The following is a 22,711-nucleotide window of genomic DNA, read 5'->3' on the forward strand; positions in this document are numbered from 1 at the left end:
TGTAGTTTGGATGTGGTGCGCAACCCATTGCAGAAAATGACCATTTGGATCTTCAGCCATGGTAAAAGGAACTCACTTCTCTCAACTATCATCAATATCTACTTTGTCTGCCAGGAACCCAATAGAAGGCCAGTTTGGGTGCTTTTTAACCAGTTAAATGGCGCAACGACCGTCAAATTGTAAGTCTTTAACAAATGCATCTACTCATCTGTTAAAGGAACGTGGGCTATGTGATATCTGAGAAATTTGAATATGCAACTGGTTGGTTGTCTATATAACAAACGTTTGCATTTTCTTTAGATGAATAAAAATGCTTACTGATCCAGAAAAAAAATTTTAAACAGAAATAAAAAAGTTGAATAGCATTTCTTTTCCCATGAAAATCTATTTAAACATCTAATGCAATGAGAACAAATAGGATTTTTAAAGAATGCTTAGCTTCTTATCCCATTCAGTCATAAATGAGACATATATATATATAATAACATATAAAATATAACGAAGAGACAAGAAAGTGAGATCTTATTCAATTTCTGAGTACATCACAACGTATCACATGTGGTAAACATATCATCTGTTTCCTACAAAACTAACAAAAAAAAAAAGGGTCCACGAAACACAAGTTTCCTCTGCAATTTCTTAACACGGGTTTTGCAGGTTTATGCAAAACCTCCACTGGCAGCTGTCCGGATAATCTGGAAGAGAGCTGTTATAAAGAATTTAAAAAAAAAATTGTAAATGTCTATGTTGTTTCGACTTACTTTTTTTTGAAATATGTGTTTTACACTCGTGTCCTAGACATGGAGTATGAGGATATGACCTTCAAGTATCCTTTAAATAGATGAAAAAAACTTAAAAAAAATCTAACCATATCCCTGTCAAATACCCACAACCTAGTCCTAGTATAGGCAAAAAGTCTCAATTACCAAATATACATTGTGAGACACTACTGCTAGATTCTAAATTGTAGTTATAGGTGTTTTAAGCAATCCCTTGAAGATTACAACCCAAGAACTTAACTAATAACTATACACAATTAACCAAGTTTTAATCTCAATACTAGTTGGGGTCAACTAAAAGGAGTAGAAATGTTTACATCAGTTACATGAATCCTCCTTGTTGATCATTTTATTTTATACGCCACACTTCTCTATTCAAGTACTAATAGTTTTAAACCGTTTTTATCATCTCCAACCGTCTGTTTTGTCTCCTCTTAAACCTTCTAATGCTATGCAGCTTGAATTTGTTCCATCTTTCTAATAGGTATATCCCTATTTGCATTCCATGTGGTCAAACCATTGTACGAGTTTCTCTCACCTTATTTACTATTGAAACTGTCCCAACTTGGAGATGAATATCATCATTTCTAACTCAACCCTTCCCAGTCTCAGAAAGTATGATCCATAAGTTTTATTCTTTTCTAATTTGAACAATGTTAAATCACATTTGTTTTTATATAAAAGCACCAAAATCTTCTTTCTTCAATCATAAGGCATCTAAACCCAGGAACTTAACCCAAACATAGAATTGATGAACACAAAAGAAAACTCAGCGATACAAGAGCAGCAGATATCATGCTAAGATCAATAAGGTCCATAGGGCATACACTTGCATTATGAAACAAAACCAACGATATTTTTTAATAGACAATAAAAGTAAGAGAAAGGAAAGGAAAGGAAAGGAAAAGAGAGGAAGCTTGTAGAAAAGAAGGCATGCTCTTGTGGTTCATCACCTTGATTCCTTTGGATTGTATCAATGACTCTAGTTTAGACATGTAAAACACGATGAGGATAAGAAAAGATAATTTACATCTTGAAATATACTTTAAAACTCCGTTTTGAAATTTTCATGTATTTCACTAAATTGGGTATATAAAAATTGAGTAATTTAAGGAAAAACAAGAATACACAACGCTCCTTAAATTAAATAAGAATAATATTATCCAAAAAAAATAAAGAGTATATTTTCCTTTCCTTTCCTTTTCCGTAGCATAAATAAATTAGTCTTTTACTAAAGAAACCAGACACATAATCCATGCACAGGCACAAAGCGCAGTACACCATGTACTTGTATCTGAATTATCAGGGGCAAGCATACCATATTAATGCAAAATTCATGTATTGTGTTAGCTATATTAAAAAGCCAACGTGAAATATCTAAGGGAAATATGATGGTGAAAGGATTAGCTGCCGAGAATCTTACATGATCCAATGACAACGAATACGAAGAACCCGAGCAGCACAGGGCCCACAGGATAGTCCTTCCCTTTCTTTGTGCTTGTTTCAGACACAACTCCTCTCTTTGTTATGTTCTTCTGGAACTTCTCCACCTTCCTTTCTGCAAGGCGCCTTGATGTTGTCTGCACATACAAGAGAAAGGGGGACACCATGTGAAAATGATAATCTTTTTTCTTTAGAAAAAGGAACCAATGTTTTTTTTAACAAAGAATAGCGTTTTGGTGATATATTTTTAACATTGATACTAGATAACACGAGAAAAACAGTGATTTCAAATTTTGGGGATAAATTACAAAGCTGAATATGATTTTGATTCAGATGACATTTTGATTTATTGTAATTTTATAAATAAAATTTTCATCTTAATACACCTTTAATATATCACTAGCAATTCTATTTACCAACATTAGAATTGTATAATAATTAAATTTATTTGTATTTTTGTGAAAATATGTGTCCAATTAATACAAAACCAAAGTTAATACCTACATTTGGACCAAATCAAAGTTTATCACCATTCACATAGAATAAAAAAAATCATTCCTAACTTAAAGAAAACCCAAACCATCTGCATTTCGGTCATTTTAAGAGTTCAAAATAGATAATAAAACGATGAAAGGCACTACTACTTCAAGAAATAGTGCGATTAGCTTTTGCATAAAAAAAACAGCTAATTAAATTAAGGTTCGTTGAGCTAAATAATTAGGATATTTTGAACACATACATCATCTATAAATGCGCTAGACTGAGATCTACAATCGGAACAAAGAAAAAAAGTCTAGATTAGATCGTTTCAGATACAAGCAGATTAAATGGGAAAAAAATAAACGAACTGATAAAATTGAATAGTGAAAATCGAAAACCGATGATCACATAAACAACTTAACAGCTTTTAGAGGGGGAGAAAGAGGAAAACAAAAAAAATACCATAATGAGGGGAAGATCAGGTAGCCGGAGACGAGTGCAGCGAGAAACGGTAGGAAAATTTTAGGCGAATTGTTATTTTCCCGGCGAAAGAGTTTTTCTTCTATCGTTTTCATACACGATATGCCAAACTACTTCATCCGCCTTTTATATTACAGATAAAAGATAAATTTGAGGGGTCCCTTCCCTTCTCCGGGTCATTGCTCCTTACCCTAATAGAAACACGTGATGAATTGTGACGTAGACGTGTGGGCTTTCCTTTATAATAAAAATTATTTTAACATTATGTGAAGCCTACAACATTGTTGTAAAGCCCAGAGAAGAAATGCAGATAAAACTAAGGAGCCCCTTAACCTTATACAAAACTGAAAATCTGATCCATTCCCTCCACTTTAAAATGGTGGTAACCATCATACCAACGGGGCTTTTACGAAAAGTAGATTGTCGTTGCAAACCTCGACTGAGCTGAATCGATCTCGTCTCCTCACCATTTATCAGAACAGAATATGACACGGTTGAGAAGAACTGAAATGATCCATGGTTTGGAGTCTGAAGAATACCCTATTCTATTCATACGGACATCATTTAGGAAGAACATGATCTGGTCCGTCAAGATTGAAAACCAACTTTGTTTCTACTTTATTAATTTGATGTGATGGAGTGAGCTCTCAGGATGTCTAGTCAAGGAGAAGCCCATACAAAATTCAGGTTCCTAAGGCCAACTAAACCCAAAAGTTTTGGGCCTCAAGAACCTAGTTAGAACAACCCAATGACAAACGAAATCGTCTTTGATCTTCAGATCAACTGCGCAAATGGCGGATTGTATTCCTCCATCAATATGGATCCATGGATCGTTCCTCAGTTAAATTACCGTCTCCACTCTTTGTATTTCTGGACTTTTTTTTTTTAAACTGACTCTCTAATATTTAAAAAAATTATAAAAATGACTTAAGTATCAGATTATTTAGGAGAATGACCTAAAATCTAGAGTGAAATTAGGTGCAGCAAAATATGTAAAGATGTAAAGGAGAGGAAAGAAATAAAATTCTATTTGGGTTTGAAGAGGAAACAAAATTCTAGTTCAATTGGGGAAAGTTGGATTAAAAATCTAGGGTTTGGAAATCCTAGGGCAGCCGAAACAATTTTCCTAAAGTTTTGGGCCAATTTTTAAAGGAAAATTTAAAAGAAAATTTAAAAAAAAAAAAAACGGTTTTGAGGATGGAGTGGCTTAAACTCAAGTATGCAATGGAGCAAAAGGCAAACTTAATCATTAAACTGTTACGCATACTTATTAAGTTTTCACTCCCAAAAATATTTGTTTTAGTGTTATTTTTCATCCTAGTTTGCTGAAAAAAAAAGCAAAGAAAGAGGAGTAATAGAACCTAGAACTAGGGAGTGTACCAACTACTTAACCATCAAACTTAGATCAATTTCAGTTAACCCCCATTTTTTGGGGCATGACATCGAGAATTATTAAAAAAAAAAACCTAAAAATGTGTTTGTATGAGAAATTTGTAAACAAGACTAAGGAAAAATTTCAATCACATCAATATTTTCAAAATCATAAAAATGAATTACCTTTTTGGATAAAAATATTAGACAATTTCAAAATTAGTGAGTAATTTCAACAAAGAGTTTTAATATTTCAATTTCTTTTTTCAAATTCCACCTCGTTTTCAAAATTCCTCCTAAATTTATTTTATGTAATAAACATGATCCCATTAGAAGATAAAAAATATTTTCAAAAAATATTTTTATTTAATTCTAATATATATTTTTAAGATTTATTTGATTAAATATTTTTAGATTTTTTTTCAAAAACAATTATATCCATATTGATTTTTTTTACATTTTTTATTTTTAATATAATTATTCTTTTTTATAATTTGTAAAATTTCAGTAACCTAAATTTTTTTAAATCAATTATTTATCCAAACAAACCAATTATTAATGCTAGCATTTTGAATTGGTGAATTCTAAAATACTATCATTTTAAAATTCTCAAAAAATTTAAAATTCTTTATCCAAACACACTCTAAAAGAATGTTAATCTATTTTTGAAAATCATAAAAAGATTGTAAACTTATAAGTATGCAAATTTAAAAAATAAAAAAAAAATTCATATATTTTTTAAAATTTTTTGTTTGGAATTTTAGGGTTTTTAGAAAATTTAAGAATTTCATGAAAATTTTCAAGAAATTTATGGTATTTCACTTAAAAAAACATTTTTTAAATATAAAAAATATCATAAAAATGCAAAAATAATCCCTAAATTTTCTAAAAACCTAAAATTCCGAAAAAAAATGCATTTTTTAAATTTTATGAAAAATTGAAGTTTCGCTTACTTATAGCTTTTTTTAAAAAAATAATATAATTTTTAAAAATAGATTACGATTTTGTATATAATTTATGAATTTTAGATTTCTTTGTAATGTTATTTAATTTTTTACACGTGGCAGTAGTTTAATATTTTTTAATGGAAACTGTTAAAAGGAAAAACTTGAGTCCGAAATGAAAGTAGAGGGAACAAAGTAACTTAAAAAACAGTAAAAGGATAAAAATGAGAATGTGACTATATTACAATGGCCAAAAAGGATATTAACCCTTTCAATTAGATTTTTGTTGATGTATTGAAGTAATCCATGGATTTGGCATACAAGTTATCCTCCCTCCGTGAATGGAGTAACATAAAATTAGTGAAATACATTATTTGATGACAATCTGAGTGCCTTTTTCATAGTAGATGTCATTTCAATCATCACTACTTTTCTTTGTGATAAAAAAAAAGTCGGTAGAGGCTTGATGGGGTTTTTGATTAGAAGGGTTGCCAATTGATGTTGATTGTTAGAGTGAAATGAAATGGGCCACGACTCCATCATTGCACTTATGTATTGCTGCTTGGATTGGGGTAAAAAACTTTTCATTTAATACCCCAGTGTAGGATATATTCATTTTTTTTCTAGTTATTCTTGCAGTTAGTGAATCCCTTGAAAATTATACTTAGCTCAGACTATACGTTGAACGTTTCCGAGCATATTTTGAGCTTTCTCTAGAACCTCATGATTTCATATGTACGTAAAAGAAAGCTATGGGATCACTTGATTATATGACATCCATCTAGAATAAAGCAATTATCTTTTACTATGCATCCCACCATCGGTTTTCCTTTAAAGCCAACCCTTGTAAACAAGGTTTATCTTAACAATGGGTTCATTCCAAGCTTGTCTACCTCAATTACAAGTTGCGATAAATGATCTCAAACACCTAAAGAAATCAATGGATTGCATTATTTGTAATGGAGGCATTGGTTTTTCCAACAGGATTAGTACTTGTCAAACTACAAAATCTTCTTCAAGCCAAAACCCTCGAGCCAGTTTTTGTAAGATATAGCTATAGATTGTTTTTGGACCTCCACTGATGCTCCGATCCATGGTGCTTTGTAATTTAGCCTCTTCAGTCTTCAAATAGTTTCCGACAGTCCATTTTTCAAAAATATTCATGTTTGATCAAGTCCAGCTTAGTCTTAAGCAGCCTGTTCTACTTTTTTTTTCTCCTTGTAATAATTCTCTCAGCCCATGGATGTCTTTTTCATTTATTTGACAAGAAATGAAAACGTACGTTTAAGATAAAGTTCATGACCCTATTTCTTTTTTCAAACATGGAGCCGGTATGTATCATATTTAGCCCCCTCAATAATTTTAATTTGTCAAATGTTGTTGGTCTCATCATTTGAAGTGAGCTGGTTCATTTGAGTTAACTTGCTGGTGTTATACTACTGTGGTCAATGATGAGAAATGTTAGATTAGGAAATGGGAGCTACACCCCCTATTTTGCTATTATAAATCATGTCCCATCAGACAAGTAAACTTAGCACCATGTTTAAATTTACTCTTTTACCTCTTAACTTATGCATGTTTTATATGTACACAAACATTATATATACTGTATGTATTAGATATGCCCCTATATACTAAAAATTGTAAAGAGAATGGAATGGAGCAATATAAAGGGGTTATGAATGTGGTCAACATGCACGATGGCAGATGTTTATCATTCATTGAAGAATAAGTTGGCCTGCAGATTACGACTGGATTGAGGGACCCATTTGCTAGATTTATCAAATGCTGCAAGTGTTTTTTTTTTTTTTCCTACACCAACCACGGTGCGTGGTTGATCGTCAACCGTGGCATGTGTAAAAGGAGGGGAAAAAAAAGTGTTGGATGAGTGGCAGGTGTTGCGGCCGTCATTATCTGCAAATTCCAAGTTCATGTCCTTCCATGATGAGTTCCATTATAGGAAAGGCGTGCTGTTTTTATATACCTTTCCAACTATATAGGGGCTCAGTTCTTATGAATTCACTTTTTACTTCTCAAATTGATGTCTCATTTTCGATTCAGTTAGATACCATGATGAAAAGCTGAAAATGATACAGTTTTACTGTTACATCCGGTTGTTGAAGGTTCCAAGGATGTTGGTCCTCAGGAAACTTCTTCCCAAGCTGATATGTTGATGCAATCTAAAAAAAAAAATACTCGTATTTATCACATAACTAAATATATGTAGAGGAAACCTTCAAAATAAGTGATTTTTTTATTAAAAATATAACATATTCATATATGATACTGATTGTCATTCGACGTACACCCGAGTGACCTGAGAGAGACTGGTTGATGTTCAATCAGCGGAGCAGAGGCCGCACTACTTGTGTTGAAAAGTGGAGGTTAAACAGAGGGAGTACACAATTAATATTAATTAACTATTAATTGTTCTGATGGTACTTGATGATATCTCTTAAAAGTTTTAGAGAACAAAATAGCACCATTAAATCATTATCATATATATTAATTAATAAAATTTTAAATATAACTGACCTTACAAAAAAATTATTAATATACTACTAATTATTATTTGATAATAACCAAAATAATATTAATTAACTATTAATTAGCATGATAATACATTATTGTGAAATTAATGAAAACCTTAAAAGCTTGGATTCAAATCTTATTATGTGTTTATATTTTTCTATATAAAATATATAAATCAACAAAAAAAACTCTCAAAATAAAGGTTATTGTATTTTTTGGGTCATGAACTTGACAATTGTTCTTGTATTGTGATCTTAACCTTTTTTTATTATCCAAGTTAATATTGAACTTGACAATTATTCTTACATTGAGGTTTAGACGATTTTTTTGTCCGAGTTAACCTTTGAATTTGGCAATTGTTTCTAAATTGGGGCATGGATTTTTTTTCCCAAGTTCAAACCCTGATGTCAAAATAATTGTCAAGTTCAAGATTAACTTGGACAAAAAAAAAAACTCAGGCCCTCATGTAAGAATAATTGTCAAGTTCAATGACAAACTTGGACCATAAAAAAATCAAGCTCCAATTTGAAAACAATTGCCAAATTCAGACTCTAAAAAATGCATTAATCTTCAAAATAATACAATTTACTTTATAAAGATATTTCACCATTATCTAATTGAATTAATATCAAATTAAGGCTTAGTTTGGATGGGCGGTGTGTTTAGCTCCGGTGAGGTTAAAAACAACGGTGGCGGTGAGATTAGGTACTGTAGCGGTGAGATTGGATAATGTAGCAGTGAGATTAGAAACAGCGGTGGAGTGTGTGTTTGGATTCAAATGCAACTGTAGCGGTGAGGTGAAAATAGAAAATGACTTTTAAGGACATTAGATTAAAAATGATATATCATAGAAGTTTTTAAAATTATTTAACAATTACAAAATTAATAAATTATTAAATATTATTATTAAATATAATTTAATAAAAATATATAATTTAATAAAATATATTGAATTTACAAAAATTCAATCACAGCTTAAAAATTACATGAAAATAACAACTTAATTATTATTTTTTAAAACAAAAAAAGTTTGCTTAAATAATCCAATTAAATTATTATCTCCTGATTAAAAACAAATCATTCCTCTATGAAACAGGGAAACGAAGCAAAAAGAGAGTTACGATCTTCCTAAATTTCACTTTCAATGAAGTTGAACTAAATTTAGTTAATTAATTCATCATTCTACATATCTTTTAAGCAGAAACAAAACAAAAAAAAAAATCATATATCTATCTATAAACTTACTGTGTAAGCGAGCAAACAGAGGTTACAGAGCAAACCAAGGGGAAGGGGAAAGGGGAGAAGAAGGGTAACCAAAGATCAGAAGAAACAAAAGAAATAATATGGGTAAAAGAGGAAAAGAAAAAGCAACTGGAGTTGCTAAATTTTTACCGGACCAACAATCTCCAGTTGATTTGGGGATGACCAGCGCGATGGAGGCTGCTTCTCACCAGACTGGCATGCTGAACCAAAGGGCTGACCAGTGCGATTGCTGCCATTTTCCCCCCCCCAATCGCACCTCACTGGTATGCAATGACAAACCAAAGGAGCCCTAATTCGTGACATGAATTCAATCAAATACTTAATATAAATATAAATAATAATAAAAATAAAAATTATTACATCACTTTCAAGTTTCAACCATGTCAAAACATAGGCTTAATCTTTTGACTCGGTGATACAAGGTATTTATGTTAAAAGCTCGATAAGGTTTGTTTAATGATGCTAGGCTAAAAGGAGAAGTAAGGTTTATCAAATTCGCACCAATGTTTCCCCGTAGGCATCTCTACCATAGACAACTTATTGCGAGCGTGGGACCACTATAAAAATGTTGTGCACACAAATTTTTAAATAAATAAATGGGTTTTAGCTGATTATAATTTTAATGTACAATTTTTAGTATAAATTTAATAAAGTAAATTTAAAAAAGAAAAGAAAAAAGAAACACATATACATCTTTGAAATGATAAAATTGTTAAAGCAAATCAAAACTCAGGGTTTTTTACCCAAATATATTAAAAAGAAAATTTAAATACCTAAATAGGTTGTCAGCTAGATTAATTACCGAAATGGTACTTTTTTTTAATCGTGCCTATTTGACAGGCGCAAATCAATTTTTTATATTAAAATATTTTATTTTTTTCTCGTTTAATAAAATATTATTAATTTTTTTCTTGGATCAGTATATAACCCGAGTATAGATATGAAATACAGTTGAGCCTATCTGACAGGTGCGACTAGTTGTGCCTAACTCAGAGGCGCGAATAGTGGGGCCCACTGCTACTTAATTTTTCCCCTATATATACCCCTGAAAATCAAATGAGCACAGACATAAAATTTAGCAGAGGAACAAACACAAAATTTAGCAGAACAGAAATAAGAAGATAGAGAGAAGAAAAAAATAAAGGAAAACAAGAAGAATGATAAGGTATTTTGGTTTATTTCTTTTTAAATATAATGTAGAGTCTTGTTAGTAATTTTATTATTTGAAATTTATTTTGTTAAGTTATTAATTTTGTTAGCTGCTGAATGAAAAATTTTGCATTAAAAATTTTGTCATTTTTTTGCATTTCGAAACTGTTTTAAGAATTTTGAAATTTTTTTAACATATCTAGTATTGAAGATGGAGAATCAGTTTTTTGTATGTGTTTATTTCGATAGAGAAATTTTGACAACAACCGAGGGATGTATATTTGAATGTCACAAACAAGTAGCAATGAGATTTAATAGAAATATCTCGTTTGATGATATGAAGAAAAAAATTAGTGAAAAAATTTATAGACGTTGTAGGAGAAGAATATCAAAACTTTTCTACTAGTTTCGACGGATCCAATAAAATTTACCGAAATGGAACTTGTAAACAATGAAGACATGGAGACAATGGTTGCTCTTTATTGTGGGTTTCGGAGCAACCAAAATGCACCAATTTAGTTATTTGCTGAGTTAGCTGGTGTGGAGGCAACTGAAGATCCCACTCCATTAGGTGAAGAAGATGGAGTTCAAGAGTCGTGTATGGTGGTTCCGATATCGTATGTTGATAGTCAATCAACTATACACGGGATCGATATTGATCTTAATGCTGCACCCGAGAGTGATGTGGTTGGTGATGATGTATACTATAGTATTGATCTTTCTGATCACGAAGTCGATAGTCAGAGTGATCCCGACGTAGACGAGGTCCCGGATGATATTGACGACGAAGGCGTGAATGAGGATAGAAACGTTAACACGTTTTCAATTGAAAACCAGATTCGTCGTATTATGATACACAATAATCCTGGGGCACACATGTCTCAGATAGACCTTGATACGGCACGGGCAGTCGAGTTTTCGGAGTACCCTGAAATACTACCTACTCATTGGATGGCCGTATATTTTGAACTTGAGGAGTTGTTCATGGGCCAGAGATTCGAAAGTAAGGAAGAACGCATATTTGCCATTAAGTGGTATAACATGAATATATCAGTAGACTACAAAGTCGTTGTGTCTAAACCAACATTATATATTAGAGAGTGTTGGAGGTCGGTAGAAGGCTGCAATTGGCGGATACGAGCTGCATTTATCCAGAAGTCGCAAATGTGGGAGATACGAAAATTTGTTGGGTCTCACACATGCACTTCAACACGTATGACAAAAGATCATCAAAAAGTTGACTCCAAAACTATCTATACGTGCATCATGCCAATGGTGAAATACATGCCGACCATTAAAGTTTTGATACTGATTGTCAAAATGTAGGCACGATTCCAGTATCGAGTATCATACCAGAAGACATGGATAGCTAAACAGATGGCAATGGAGCAATTGTTCGAAGATTTTGATGCATCGGACAATGAGTTACAGGGATGGATAGCCGCTATTAGGGAACACGTACCGGGGATTGTCATTGAGTTATAGACACGACCTTATTACGGGCCGGAGATCAACTACAATTGAAAAAAAGAATTTTCCATCGGATGTTCTGGACATTTGATCCATATGTACACGCATTTCCCCACTGCAAACCTTTTGTACAAGTAGATGGAACCTGGCTATATGGAAAATACACACAGATTCTACTTCTTGCGGTTGCTCAAGACGAAAATAGGAACGTGCTCCCAATAGCATTTGTCGTCGTCGATAAGGAGAACATGAAATCCTGAGAATTCTTCCTTACCAACCTGCGGAGGTATGTTATTAGCAACGATAATATTTGCATCATCTCCGATAGAGGGAAAGGATTAATTGCAACCATTAGGCGTTCCGGTGTACCATGAAGATCCGTTTACTGCATCCAGCACATCGCGGCTAACTTCCAGCGAGATTATAAGAATGCAAACTGGAAGAGACAAGTTGTGAAAATGGGTAAATAATTACCTTATCTTTTCAATATAAGTTTTAATGTTTTAGAGCAATACTGTAACTTATATTTTCTTAATACATATGCAGCGCACGAGCTAGAGCCACACATTTTCTGCCAAAGAATGGCCCGACTTGAGAGTGACATGGAGGGTCAAACGAACACATCTTTTCTACCGTGGTTGGGTACCATGAAGCCGTGGCAATGGTATCAAAGTTTTGACGAGGGCTTTTGTTATGGTCAAATGACCACAAACTTGGTGGAAGGGATCAACACTGTATTGTTAAAAACACGACATCTTCTGATTTCATCTGTCTTCTCGGCTACGTTCTATAGGTTGGCTACCTTGATGCCAAGAATTGGTCAGTAACAAGTCAACCAGATAGAGGCGGGATACGTGTTTGTCGAAGATGTTAGGGATGCAATGGTTGCAAACTGTTGGATGGCGAGGTCGATAACAGTAGAAGTATATTCACAATGTAATGAAACGTTTCGAGTTACAGAGACCATCGGCCGTCGACCCGGTATACCACCTAGGTTTTACGGAGTTGATCTCTAAAACAGACGGTGCGACTGCAGGAGGTTTCAAATACTTCATTATCCATGTGCATATGTCGTGGCAGCTTGTGCTAAAGTCTCGCTCAATGTAGAATAATTTATCGATGAAGTGTACACCCTCGAACGCACGTTGCATGTATGGGAGAACGAGTTCCCTGTGCTTCCTAACCTATCTACTTTGGAGGTACCTCCGACGACCTTCGATCTTGTCCCAGACAAAGGGTTGTGTAGGAACCCGAAAGGTCGTCCGCAATCATCCAGAATCCATAACGAAATGGACTTTAGGGAGAAATCCGATAGGAAGCTGTGTGGCGTATGCAGATTAGCCGGTCATAATCGGAGTAAATGTCCGCTCCGAAACTACCATGTTGGATAATCGTCTCAATCGGGTAGAAATTGAGATATAGTTCATTACGAAAACAAATTGTTAGAACAATATAATCTAAAACAAAGTCAACTAATTTTTATAACGAGTAAAAATTCATCACCTTTTAACGAGTGGAAATATATATGATTGGTGACTAATGGATGCCAAGAATGACATCCGGTAAAGTGCCCACGACTGCAGGAGTATGAGACATTCGCCTATGTCTATCGCAAAAGGATCTGTCGTCCGACAAAGTTCGCGATACAGCATGGCTAAAACTGCGGACCCCTAACTGTATGAAAAGGTGTTATGCAAATCAAATAATAGGGGTAAGTACATCAAGTAGACCGTACTGCCATTTGCATCCGGCATGAGTACACCCCCTATAAGGTGCATAATGTAAACTCGAACGGCTTGCATCACCTCCCATTTATTGGCAGTACTCGACAAATGCTCAAAATTGGTCTTTAGCCATGAAAATCTCAAACTGGTAAATTTCCCCTCACTTGGTGAGCGTCCAAGTAATTCATAGCAAAGGGTAGCCGGCCTAGAGATTGAACTTACGCCCGTGACCGCATTCCTGTCGTTGGGAAGCCTGAGCTGTAATGCAACATCCTCTAGAGTGACGGTACACTCCCCGCACGGTAAATGAAATGTGTGGGTCTTCAGACGCCATCGCTCGACTAAAGCGGAAATCAAGTCGTATCGCAGATCAAAAGTCTGGATCAATGCCGCTGATCTGAACCCAGCTAACTCTAAGTATGGTATTAGGCGTTCATCTGGCAGAAACCCTACACTATTAACACAGCTCCTCAATACGCGGTACGGACCCTGACATTATTAAATTAGCAAAATAGTTAATACAATATAATTTAATTTAGCAAATAACATGAGTATCAAATAAAAATTTTATTACCATCTCATTAATAGTACTTGATATGTGATTATTATTAATCAAAGAACCCATTTGCTGCAAATTTGCAATTTAAAAAATGAATTCATTTAATTAGTTTCAAAAAATACAATAAATTATTTTAAATTTTAGAAACAAAATACGGTAAATTATTTTAAATTTCAGAAACAAAACACGGTAAATATCTAATAATTTCTCATAATTTACCTACAATAAAAAATTTTATGTTAGATTACAATAATAATATAATTAAAATTAATATAAACTATCTAAACATAAAAACATACGAATTAAAAAAATAAAAATAGAAATAGATACATACCTGAGTAGTTTATTTCAAACAACTTATAAAATTATATAACAACAAATTTAATCAACATTTTAATAAATCAGTAAAAAAAATTAAATAAATAAAAAAATCAAATAAAATTACATTATATAAAAATTACATTAAAAAATCACAAAACACTAAACTAAACACTAACAATTTATATAACCTAATCATAAATTACTAACAAAATAACTATAAAGTTAATTTTTAAAAAATACATTACTAAAAAATCACAAAACACATAACTAATATAGATTGAAAAAATGTTTACACAATCTGTCAAGGTTGATAATAGATTTTTCTCCCTTAAATTACTTATGCCAACAATATTTTCACGTATAAAATAAATTCACGTACATGCATTTAACTTTGAACATTGATATTTGTGGGTGTTAAATTTTTTAATTAAAATTTTAAATAATTTTAATAAAAACATTTGTCAATATCTTAATTCATACTTATAGTCAACCCTAAAAGTGCATTAAATGGAATTCGAAGATTCATATCCTGCTTGTTATTGTAGATAAAAATATCCATATCCCATATTTTTTCACACAGCCAAAACTCTACTCCCATTGCTCAAAATAAGAATCTTAATTATGAGTTTCGGGAAACGCTTTTAATTGATACTATTAATGTATTATTATCAATTTTTTAATTTTTTAAGTTACTGTTAAGTATTGGTATATTAATAATTAATTTATATTCTTCAATATTTCTACAATCATTTTTTTTATAAAAATAATTTTAAAGTATATAAATTTATGAAAAGAGCCAGTTATGATTAAACTTGGACAAATTGATATCCAAGTTGATATAAAAAAAATTAAATGAGTTAACAACAACTATTAACATACCAATACTTAACAGTAACTTAAAAAAATTAAATGAGCTTAAACATCATTTGTCCAAATTCATTTTCAAAATGAAATGATTTTTAATTTTTTTATAAACTTATATGTTAAACTCACCAAATACTAAACTAAACACAACAATTTATAACTTAATCCTAAACTACTAATAAATTAATTTTAAAATAATTACAAACACAAAAATTTATAACATAATCCTAAATTACTAACAAATTAATTTTAAAATAATTATAAAAAGCAAAAAAAATTACATTCATACAAAATATTAATCCAAAACTATAAACACTAAACATAAATAATTAATAATTAATAACAAAAAAATCACAATATCTTAATTAAACTCTTTAAATTATAAACAAAATTATTTACTAAAATAATACATTACCTTTTTTTTTCTTCTTCTCCTTTCTCTCTTTTCTTTCTCTCTTCCTATGGATGAGGTTTGGGGGACTATGCTTATAAGGTCCCCCATTTGTAACTTTTTCCCATTGAAGGGACTAGACACAGCAGCAACAGTTGCTAGCAGATGGAGCTGGGGAGGGGGCATGCATGCAGCAACAAATGCTGCAGGAGGGGTACTGTGCAAGCAAAGGGGGTAGCGGGGTGGGGGGCATGCAATAGCAAATGATGCAGGAGGGGGATTGTGCGGGCAGACCATTCGTGCCTACCTGTCAGGCTCGATTAGTCGTGCCTATTTGACAGGCGTGACCCGTTTTTTACCCATATTTTGACCTGTTGACCGTATTTTTACATGTATATATATTTAAATATTTTTAATAAAAATAAAAAATTAATATTTTATTTAAACAAAAAAAATATTTTTTAATATAAAAATTTGATTCGTGCCTGTTAGATAGGCGCGATTAAAAAACGTATTCGTGCCTGTTAGATAGGCACGATTAAAAAAATGTACCATTTCGATAATTAATCTAGCTGATTAATTTTTTTAATATATTTAAGTGAACCCCCCCCCCCCCCCAAACTCACGAAAAAAGTCTGTGAATCGTACGATTGGCAGTGAGCTTACACAAATGTTTTAAAGTTGAAAGGTAGAGAAAACTTGGGTTTGCGGAGCATTTATGTATATATTATTGAAAAAGCAAAATGATTCCTCCACTGTGGAGGATAGCAAGTCGTTGTCAGCACTTTGTTTGGAGGAGGGGGATTGGTGGCAACGCCGTAAACTTTGACGCTATTGCTTTGTCGCTGCAAAAGCATTAGCTTACATTCACTTCACTTTCTTTCTTCTTCTATGCCTTTCCTTCCCAAACTTCACCCTTTCTTATATATAAAAGAACGGTGGACACCCACATACTCCTTTTCTGCATTTTACAAAAATGATCAAGAAGCTATGTGACAAATGTTTCTTTGGGCTTAGGTATTAACATATAGACTACACTAGATATAATAATAGTATTAAGTTGAAAAAAATGAATACAAAATTAAAACATACTCCCCAATAGCTTGTTTGCAGAAGAGGTGACTCAATTTCCTGCTCTCCACTTGTACACGAAATTTGAACGCATTTTATGATTATCTTATGATTAAAGATGTTTGTCTCTAGCAGATGAATATTTTTATTTTTACTTGAGACCCAGAAGCATCAAACAAACAACATGCTTTCTATCACATTATTGCAGTTTCATCACGCATCCTTACATAATTAAATCTCTTAATTGTCCCTGGAATTAAATTTTATGTAAAAGACGATTTTATTTATCATTTTATAAAAAAATTATTATGTAATTATATTAGATTTTGAATAAGAATGGTACCAATTTAATTTAAACATTAAATAATAGTATAAATACATGATTTTTAATTTCTTTTTTAAATTTAGAAATATTGTTAAGAACCGTTATTATTTTTAAAATTTATTGCTGTCGGTTTAGAGCAAGTCAATGAAAGGAGGACAAAGAAATAAAAAGATTTAGGGAGACCAACGGGGTGGAGTCTTGTTTCTTACTTGAAGAACCCCGGGCACAATGCAAGCCTCAAAAAGGAAACTAGAAAAGCTAGGGTTTTACAAAAAAAAATGTTTATTTTTTTAGTATTTAAATTTGTATTTTTATCAAATCGTCTTAAAATGAATAAAAAAATTAACATTTGTTAAATTTGATGATGTGAATGACACGTTAGTATTTACTTAATTTATTTTAAAAATGAATTAAATATTGACATGCTATCCGCATGTCAATCCACATGTATACTATATCGATAAAGTTAACAAATATTAACTTTTCTATTATTTTAGAGTGATTTAACAAAAAAAAATATAAATTTAAGAGGTAAAAGAGATAAAAATTAAATAAAAAAATAAAATAACTTTTTTTTTATAAAGTTAAAAGACAAAAAAATTATTATGCCAATAAAAAAAAGATAGAACTGACAAAGGAAACCTCCTTCCTGCGTACGTGGCAGATACATGCTGGTAAGTAAATAGATGAAGAACAGCAACCACACGAGTGTCACGTAACAAAAACCAAGACCCATTCCCCCCCATTCTACGCGTGGAAGAGTCGTATTGGTTGAAGTAACTAAGAAGTGTAACAAAAATTGAATGTGGTAAACCTCATTATTAATGTATTTACATGAATAATATTTATAATAGGTTTCTTTATTTATGCTTATTATAACAACTTAATTGAGTTGATGTCATAAATTAATTGGATATCAATTTAAATAGCGTTTGGCATGATAGAAAATAATCATTTTCTTAACAATTGAAAAGTGATTCTAATTAACGATTAATATGTCAATTTTTATCTACTTTCTTTAAAATTTAATTTTACTTTGAGAATTGTTTTACAATGAACATGACAATATAATTCTCAAGATAAAAAAAAGTAGAAAATTTTACTTTCTCATGTAGATTGGAGAGTTAAAAAAATATTACGATAAAAATATTAGTCTAGTGATAACCGTAAAAAAAAAGACTATTACCTCCTTCCTACTACTTTATTTTCCCTATTACTTTCGGTTAAACTTATAACTTAAAAAATAAGTTAAATTTTATCAATTAAATTTTAGTATTGAATATTTAATTCAAGTATTTGTTAAGAATGATTTTTCTTATAAAAATTAGGTACATGATTATTATTTTATTTAATAAAGGTAAATTTGTAAATTATCATTACATTATTAGGAAAGTAATTCGTGAACCAAACGTGATAATGTAACTTTCCTATGTTTTTTTAATACCTTCAAATGTATACTAAACGTTGTAAATTAACTTTTTAGCAATCACATTCTAAGGAATTATATTCCATTGATGTCATAACATGAGAAAGCACCGTACGTTACCTTGGTTGAAAAAATATGAAAACACCTTCACTTTTCAAAGTACATTGTATTATTTTGAGAGTGTTTTTGTCATTTAATATTTTTATATTGAAAAATATAAAATATACACATAATAATATTTGAACCGTTACATCTATACATTACCATTCAACCAAAAATACATTACCGTTCAACCAAAGCCACATTTGTTGTTTATATATATATAAAAAAATTTACAATATATTTGTTACATAAAAAAAATAAATTTTGATTAAAATATGTTATAGGTCCCTGTGCTCTTCACAAATTTAGAATTTAGTTTTTATACTTTTATTTTTAGAAATTTAGTCCCTCTACTTTTCAGATTTCAAAATTAAAGTCTAATTGTTAATATTGTTAAATTATTTTTGTTAATTTTGTTGGTGTGACATTCTGAAATTAAAAAAAAACTCATTTAATAGCAATATAATTAAAATAATGATGATTGATGATGTAATGAACTTGAATTTAACAAAATAATCTTAACAATGTTAATAATTATACCTGAAATTTGAAACCTGAAGAGTAAAGGAACTAAAAGTATAAAAACTATTACAAAGAGTAGTATATTTTTTAACTTAAGAATTTTATATATAATCAAAATTAACATTTGAATCTACACAACCGAAACTATGTTAATTTAATGGCTCATTTATTTTTAAAAAATCTTTTAAAATTATAGTTTAAATTAATTAATTTAAAAAATTATAAATTATTAAAAAGCATAAGTATCTTTATAATAAAATTTAATTTTTTAATCTTTTCTAATTAAATTGATATTCAACCATTGGTGAAATTAATTTAATAAAATAATTGACATCAATAAATATAATTTCAAGTAAATAATCATATATGAGATACAATTAAAATAAAAAATTATAACTTAAAAAGAAAAGTCCATCCAGCTGACCCTTTCCCACTTTTTCTCCGAAATTAAACTATTTCCTTAAATTTTTAAAAATTCACGTAAATGCCTAATTAATTAAAAGAGACTGCTTTTACTCCTAATATAATAATATTTAAACAAATTCGTATATTTTTGGCTGTATGTTTGTTTTGTTTTTGTCAAAGAAAAGAAAGAAGTGGGTAGTGATGGCCTAATCAATCATCTCGTTTGGTGATATTGCCTTGATTAATGTGCACCGCTTTTCTACTCTAATTACTGTTTTGTCACCCGTAAGCTTTCTTACAACATTGCCCCTCCCCTTTTCTTTTATTTATTACATTGTTATCATCAATTTTGAATTCACGTTGAGTTGATTTATAATACTTATTTAATTAACGGTATTATCTACATATAGAAAGTGGGTGAGAAAATACATTTTAATTTATTGGTATAATGGTAAAGATTTTATTTATAAATTCACGAGAATATGAATTTTAATTCAATGTGCGATTTGATACATGAACTTTAGTTTGGTATAATTAAACACATAAAACTTGAATTGTGGTTCGTATCTATACATAAAACTTAAATTTTAATTCAATTGTAAATATAAACATTTATTTTCATATTTGATTTACATAATTGTTTATATAAACCTAAAATGGTGATAATTCAATACAAAATTGTGAAGATTGAATCAAATCAAAATTTCGTGTATAAAATCACACAAAATCAAAGTTGGTGTGCCCTTCAACATGTATTTAATAGTGGTGATACTTTGCCAACTTTTATCAAAATTACAAACAATCAATTGGCTTTTCCAAAGGACTGGTTGTGTAAGGTAGGTTTCTAGACATGTTATGAAGGGGTTGGAGGGAGTTGGTTACAACTACATTTTCTTCTTTTTGGTGGGGTTTAACTTTGTGTTTTAAACTTGATAATAAAAAGAAGTTGTTGAGGTGTCACTCCTGCTAATAATTATTGTTATCAAAATTTATTTTCATCTTCTCGATATTAATTAAATTAAATTAAAAAATGAGTGATTTTATTTAGTGATAAATATTTTTTGAAATTTTGAAATATATATCCTTAATTTATTTATTAATTATTATACTTTGAATTTGCTTATTATGCATATTTTTACTGAATTAATCTTTTACATCAAACTCAATTTTAGTTCATAGTTTTTACATATTTAAAATTTTCTTTATCTATTTATTATTAGAATCTAAATCATAGTAGAATCGTTGATACTATTAAATTTTTTTGTCCAGGTTTGAATCTCTATCCAATATATGTTATTAGAAATATATAAGTTGATATCAATTTTGGATATTTAAAAATACTCATACAATTATGATAATAATAGTTCTAATTTAAAAGTAAACATCCATTTAAATAAACCCTATTTGTATCAGTTTGGTTTATCAAATTTCTTTTAAAAATCTGGAAAAATGTCAGATGGTATTTTAACCGAATTCAACAAAATTTTATAAAATTTTTATTTTATTTTATTCAAACAATTATATTTTTTAATAAAAATTCAAATGAATATATTTAATTATTATGTAAAATAAAAAAATAAATATGAACTTTAGCCTTGCTCTCTCATTTCAGGAGGGATGGTATGAAACTGTGATTCCACATCATCTCTATCATTTTCTAATAGGAGAATGACAAATCATATTTTTCTTTCTGATCTTCAGCTTTTTCCTCTTCAAAAATTTTAAATTCAACAAAAAAATTTTAAAAATCAAGAGAAAAAAATCTAATTTGTCATTATTCTATTAAAAATAGATAAAAATATGTAGAATCACAATTTCATACCATCTTTTCTGTTATTCTTTACCTACTCTTTTTAACTCAAAAGTACTATTATGGGCATCTACTGCCAAAATGGGTAAAAAAGGATTATGTGAACTGCTTGTAAATTGGTTTAATGCAGAGGGTACTTTTGTCAACATAAAATACAGCCATAGTAAGACAGAGAGATGACCACTTGGCGTGCAGAAGTTGTCTACTCGAGGCGTTGGTCATTGATGAGTCCATACACAGCGATGTGAAAACAAAGTATAGTTAAAATAAACCATTAAAAAATTAGTAGGTTAAAATCTGCCATAAATTTCTATTTTGAAATTTAGTGATTATATTTTTAATTATAGTAATTTAATTAATTTATTTTAAAAAATTTAAAATTTAAAATTAACTATTTAATATTGTTAAGATTATTTTGTTAAATTTAAGTTTATTATAATGTTTTTAAATTATAGTGTTATTAAATGAATATTTTTATTTTAAAATTATCATATTAATACATTTAATAGTATTAATAATTACACCTAAAATTTAAAATCTAAAAAATAAAAATAAAAATTTATGAACTAAATTTTAAATTTATGAATAATACAAAGATGTATAGCAAATACAATGGCGGAGTTTGGTAAACAGAGTTTTGAAATTTTTTTAATTGATTTTGGCACAAATAGAGAATTGAGTAGTTAAACCTTTTAATTATAATGTTTGGTGAATCAAGGTTTAGAAGAACTTGTTGAGCTAAAACTTTCAAAACAAAAAACACTGGGATGGTCAACTTTTTCCATAACTATTGGGAATGAAATATGTTGAATGTCTTATTCAAAAATTACTCTTTTTGTCACATGCTCTGAAACATAATAATAATAAGGGTGTAGTCTTCATTTTCACTTCAAAAATGTTAAGTAAATCTAAAAAAAAAAACTCCATATAAATATACAAGAATCAACTATGAAAATTTATTTGCAAGATAATTTCATCCATTAAGATTAGTTATTTTTATGCTTTTATATTCCTGTACTGTTTTTTATCTTTATTTGTCAAAATTTTTTCCTCCCTGTTAGTCGATTTTTTCCCATGTATTTTATCTTTTTTTGCCCCTATAATTTGAATTTTGGGTCCTTATAATTCTATTTTTTTTGTCCCTATAAGTCAAAATTGTTTATTTAAAATTTCAAAAATATTTACTGATTAATTTTCATAATGGATGTTATAATTTTTTGGCAATAGTGTTTTATTTTAATGATTTCACCCAATAAATACTAAAGTATTATAAATAAATA

The 22,711-nt window shown here is 30.1% G+C and overlaps 1 protein-coding gene across 1 annotated transcript; it reads right to left on the bottom strand.

Moving 5' to 3' along the window:
* Nucleotides 1-505: 505 nt before the first annotated feature.
* Nucleotides 506-3,356, bottom strand: LOC121224175 (stress-associated endoplasmic reticulum protein 2). The gene is made up of 3 exons (XM_041106934.1): nucleotides 3,165-3,356; nucleotides 2,203-2,359; nucleotides 506-706 (listed from the first exon to the last, which is right to left on the bottom strand). Exons 1-3 carry the CDS (start codon nucleotides 3,165-3,167, stop codon nucleotides 660-662), a joined length of 207 nt encoding a protein of 68 aa, XP_040962868.1. The 5' UTR covers nucleotides 3,168-3,356; the 3' UTR covers nucleotides 506-659.
* Between the last annotated feature and the right edge of the window lie 19,355 nt (nucleotides 3,357-22,711).

This window comes from Gossypium hirsutum, chromosome D12 (assembly GCF_007990345.1).
Source record: "Gossypium hirsutum isolate 1008001.06 chromosome D12, Gossypium_hirsutum_v2.1, whole genome shotgun sequence".
Classification (NCBI taxonomy): Eukaryota; Viridiplantae; Streptophyta; class Magnoliopsida; order Malvales; family Malvaceae; genus Gossypium; species Gossypium hirsutum.

What these genes read in the sequence shown, in the direction of transcription:
- LOC121224175 (XM_041106934.1), bottom strand. An exon ending in ATTCGTTGTCATTGGATCAT is followed by an intron (nt 707 to 2,202) that starts GTAAGATTCTCG and finishes TCTTTATAACAG; the next exon opens with CTCTCTTCCAGATTATCCGG.